Source organism: Odontomachus brunneus, unplaced genomic scaffold (assembly GCF_010583005.1).
Source record: "Odontomachus brunneus isolate Ranch 3 - 2012 unplaced genomic scaffold, Obru_v1 Obru_scaffold_048, whole genome shotgun sequence".
In the NCBI taxonomy this organism is placed as follows: domain Eukaryota; kingdom Metazoa; phylum Arthropoda; class Insecta; order Hymenoptera; family Formicidae; genus Odontomachus; species Odontomachus brunneus.
Genome location: NW_022639498.1, coordinates 1815294 through 1820482, shown reverse-complemented (window position 1 = coordinate 1820482; position 5189 = coordinate 1815294). Strand labels below are relative to the sequence as shown.

Genomic DNA, 5189 nt, shown 5'->3' with positions numbered 1-5189 from the left:
AAAGCTCTCGAGATGTGCTATAAGAATATGCAATGAAAAATGGGGTGTTCCATTTAAAAAAATTAATGTGACCTTGACCTGACCTTCGCTACGCAACCCAAGGTCAAACTGATGTGATCAGTAAATACATCTTTTTAAACGCCACAACTTTTGTCTGAAACATTTTTTTGTAAAACTTATATTTTTCCTGATATTCGGGCGTCACGGTACTTTCCGAACACCCTGTATATATATAGGGTGTCATATAAGTCCCGAGACGGCAAGATAACTCGGCGGGGGAGCATTTTAGAAAAAAATGTTTCAGACAAAAGTTGTAAGGCTTAAAAAAACGCATTCAACGATAGTAGTTATTTGACATAGGATGGCAGCGCCAAGGTCAGAACAAGGTCAACATTGCTTTTTTAAATAGAAACACATATTTTTTATTACGGCATTTTATTTTACGTAAAAAAGCAGACAACTTTTGCTTGAAAAAATTTTTTATACGACCTCTATTTTCTAAGATATTTACGTAAATATCTACAAAATTATTGGTTTCAATAATTTTTTACTTGAATTCTATTAACTTTACCGAAAAATATCGAGAGATAAAAATTGCTTATTTTGTTTTCATAGAGCTCTGTGAATTTTTTCAGAATTTTGTGTTAACTTTTTAGTACTTTAAGAAAATGCAAGAAAATGAAGTACTAAAAAGTTAATATAAAATTCTGAAAAAATTCTCAGAGCTCTATGAGAACAAAATATACAATTTTTATCTCTTCATATTTTCCGCTAAAGTTGACAGAATTCAAGTAAAAAATTATTGAAACCAATAATCTTGTAGATATTTACGTAAATATCTTAGAAAATAGAGGTCGTATAAAAAATTTTTTCAAGCAAAAGTTGTCTGCTTTTTTACGTAAAATAAAATGCCATAATAAAAAATATGTGTTTCTATTTAAAAAAGCAATGTTGACCTTGTTCTGAACTTGGCGATGCCATCCTATGTCAAATAACTACTATCGTTGAATGCGTTTTCTTAAGCCTTATAACTTTTGTCTGAAACATTTTTCTCTAAAATGCTCCCCCGCCGAGTTATCTTGCCGTCCCGGGACTTATTTGACACCCTGTATACACACACACACACACACACAGGATGTCTCATACTCACTTCCGGACATTTTATGGAGACGTAGAATGGATTGATGTGAACATAAAAGATTAATTGCTCGAGTCACAGCGCGGCCCAATAATAAAGCGTGCGGATGTCGCACGCGGTGATTGGAAGACAATGCACCACTGCCTATACTTATACTGCTGCGCTCCTACGTCTTGTTGCTCCGCGCCGAGATAAGAATAGGCAGTGGTGCATTGTCTTCCAATCACCGCGCGCGACATTTGCGTGCTTTATTACTGGGCCGCGCTGTGACTTGAGCGGTCCGTCCTCTACCATTCAGCGTGCGTTTTTCCTTAATCTTTTTTAATTAATATTTCGGCTATTATTGCGAATATCGCAAATAAATAAATAAATATATATATATATATATAAAGAATAGTGTGATCGTGTTATTAATGATTATATGATGACGTTTTGACGCTTCTATGTTATCGATATTTTACCAGATATATACCTATGAAATGCGGATTTTCCTAACAGATGATGCCACACATACGTTCTTACGCGTGGTGATTTGACATATATAGTATTTTGTTTGGCTATTCCTAACCTATAAAACCATACATGTGGAAAATTGTGAGAGTGTAAATATCATAATCTTTTTCTGCTTTGAAAATGTCGAATTTCGTACCAAAAAAAGACCATTTGCGGCAGGTTTTGATTCATTACTTCATTTTGAAGAAAATTACTGCTCAAACTTATCGAATACTTGTAGAAGCTTACGACGAACATGTACCATCTCAAGACACTTGTGAACGTTGGTTCAATCGATTCAAAACTGGTGATTTTGATGTAAAAGACAAGGCTAAGGGAAAACCACCGAAAAAATTTGAAGATGCAGTGTTGCAAGCATTGTTGGACGAAGACTCCACTCAAACTCAATTACAATTGGCGGAAGTATTAATTGTGACTCAAAAAAGTGTTAGCGAGTTTGTACGCGATGGGAAAGATTCAAAAAGAAGGAAAATGGGTACCACATGATTTGACTGAAAGACAGATGGAGAATCGAAAAGTCACCAGCAAAATCCTGCTGAAAAGACATCAACGGAAGAGTTTTCTGTATTGAATCGTCACAGATCACAGATGAAAAATAGATATATTTCGAGAATCCCAAACGAAGAAAATTATGGGTTGATCCAGGCCAATCATCAACATCGACTGCAAGACCAAATTGCTTCGGAAAGAAGACAATGCTCTGTGTTTGGTGGGATCAAAAGGGTGTTGTTTATTATGAACTTCTCAAATCTGGTGAAACGGTTAATGCTGCTTGCTACCGACAACAAATGATCAATTTGAACCATACATTGATCACAAAACGTCCAGAATGGGCCCAAAGACATGGAAAAGTGATTTTGCTACATGATAATGCGCCGGCCCACACCACAAAAGTTGTCAAGAAAACTTTAAAAGAATTGATTTGGGATGTGTTACCTCACCCGCCGTATTCGCCGGACATTGCTCCTTCGGACTATCACTTGTTCCGGTCGATGGCGCACGGATTGGCTGAGCAGCATTTCGCTAATTTCGAAGAAGTGAAAAAATGGGTTGATTCATAATTTGCTTCGAAAGCTGAAAGTTTCTATCGTCACGGAATCTATCTTTTGCCAGAAAGATGGGAAAAAGTTGTAACGTTGAATGGCGCATACTTCAAATAAATAGCTTTAACCATTCACTTCAAATTAATATGTGTTTTTCCTTAAAAAAATCCGCATTCATAAGTATACATCTGGTATGAGTTCGTCATTCACTTTGGTATTTCTTAATATAGATTGAGTATTGTATATCGAACAATGGCATCGAACTAAGTTTTGTCTTTCTTTTTTTTTTAGAACCGCAAGTACGATCTATATGCAATCATGTGAGACCCGATAGACAAACGTTGTTGTTTAGTGCAACATTCAAGAAAAGAGTAGAAAAGTTGGCCAGAGACGTTTTGATGGATCCCATCAGAATAGTCCAAGGCGATGTTGGTGAAGCTAATACTGATGTAACGCAATATGCAATCGTGTTTCACAATAACCCTGGCGGTAAATGGAACTGGTTGTTGCAGAATTTGGTTGAATTCTTAAGCATTGGCAGTCTCTTAGTTTTCGTTACTAAAAAGGTATGAAAATTAAGAATTTTATAACTATAACATAACGATAAAAGGAATGTGTAATCTGATGTTTTCCTATATCAGCTAAACGCGGAAGAACTTGCAAATAATTTAAAACTAAAAGAATTTGACGTATTACTTCTACATGGTGATATGGACCAAATTGAGAGAAATAAAGTGATTACAGCTTTTAAGAAGAAGGATGTCAGTACTTTAGTTGCTACCGACGTGGCCGGTACTTAAATTGTCTATATATTAATATTAGAATCGTCTGTGCAAATCTCATTGTATGCTTTTTTCAGCACGAGGTTTGGACATTCCACATATTAAGACTGTCATAAACTATGATGTAGCGCGAGATATCGATACACATACACATAGAATAGGAAGAACAGGTCGTGCTGGTGAGAAGGGTACAGCATATACTCTTGTAACGGAAAAGGATAAGGAATTCGCCGGACATTTAGTAAGAAATTTAGAAGGAGCGAATCAAGAAGTGCCAAAAAGTTTAATGGACTTGGCCATGCAAAGTGCATGGTTTAGGAAGTCGAGATTCAAAGGAGGAAAAGGGAAAAGTATAAATGTTGGTGGAGCTGGACTCGGTTTCAGAGGCAGACCTGATTCGTCGAGTTCGGTATGCATCGTACTAATGATATTCTTTTGTGGGTTTTCTTCTTAACTGGGAACCCTATGCGCATGTGTAAGCGATATCTCAGCCAATCAAGAGTCTCGACACATGCACACGGAGTCTTTCGCCTGAGAAGAAAACTTATAAAAACGCATCATACTTAATAAGACAACTTAGATAAACCTATATTTACCTATGTTTTTCGAATAATTGTGACAATATTTTTACTTATATTTACCTATATTTTTCGAATAATTGTGAAAATAATATATTTTAGAGTGGATCGTCGTCTCAAGCATCTAAGGATATCAGTGATGTTGTGAAAAAATTAGAAAGGCACGGACCCGGTAGCGATCGACTCTCTGCTATGAAAGCTGCTTTTCGAAGTCAATACAGTTCTCAGGTAAGACAAGTAAATACTAAAAGCATTGCTAAAATACAAATATTATTAATATATTATAATAATTATATACATTATATACATATATTATAATATATTAAATTTATCGTAGTTTCGAGCGTCATCAGATCACACATGGGAACAAACAATCACTCCGCCTTCTGTAATAATGCCTCCGCCGTCGACCGTTCCACCACCAAAATTCATGTCGCAAGATAGCCAAATCTCTAATTCTGTGGGAACAGAGAAAAATGAGCGTAAGAGAGTGCGAAAAAGTCGATGGGAATGATTGGATAAATGTACTATTATTTGTGTATACTTTATAGTAATTATTATAACGCAATCGGAAAGATAAAAACAGACTTGTTTTGTATTACAATAAAATTTAATTTTATCAATTCGCATGAACCATTGTGAGTTATTCGGTTAAGCTTGAACATCTCTAGTTGGCTAATCGTATCTCGTGAGAGGGAAGTCTGAAAGCGGTCACGCTGGCATTTTAGCCAAAATTGACGCAATAGCGTTTTATCGCTGTCTCCACTCACGGTATTCTCGTGCGTCAAGCACATATATATGGAGGGAATATTAAACGCTATTGCGGGCTTCCGTTAATGTGTATGTGTGTGTGTGTGTGTGCGCGCGCGCAAATGTACGCGCGCATACACACATACAGTGTGTCACAAAAGTTTTACGACCTCTAAATATTTTGAAAAATACGCATTTTCGAAAAAAATGCTTAATACAAAAGTTGTAGAGTCTAAAAAGATGTATTTACTGATCTTATCAATTTGACTTTGGGTGGCGCCGCCAAGATCAGGTCAAGGTCAACTTTGCTTTTTTAAATAGAAACATATATTTTTTTATTACGGAATTTTATTCTACTTAAAGAAATAAACATCTTTTGTTTGAA

At 35.9% G+C, this 5189-nt stretch overlaps 1 protein-coding gene across 3 annotated transcripts in view; it reads left to right on the top strand.

The window, feature by feature from the left end:
• Nucleotides 1–4687, top strand: part of LOC116844958 (ATP-dependent RNA helicase DDX42) — a 22449-nt gene extending 17762 nt beyond the window's left edge. For 2 of the 3 annotated variants that reach the window (XM_032817150.1, XM_032817148.1), the window contains 5 exons: nt 2986–3260; nt 3336–3486; nt 3554–3885; nt 4157–4282; nt 4392–4687. In XM_032817150.1, the coding sequence (XP_032673041.1) occupies nt 2986–3260; nt 3336–3486; nt 3554–3885; nt 4157–4282; nt 4392–4568 (1061 nt within the window). In that variant the 3' untranslated portion in view covers nt 4569–4687. The remainder of the gene's footprint in view (nt 1–2985; nt 3261–3335; nt 3487–3553; nt 3886–4156; nt 4283–4391) is intronic. The other variant, XM_032817149.1, reaches the window with a different exon arrangement.
• Nucleotides 4688–5189: the final 502 nt, after the last annotated feature.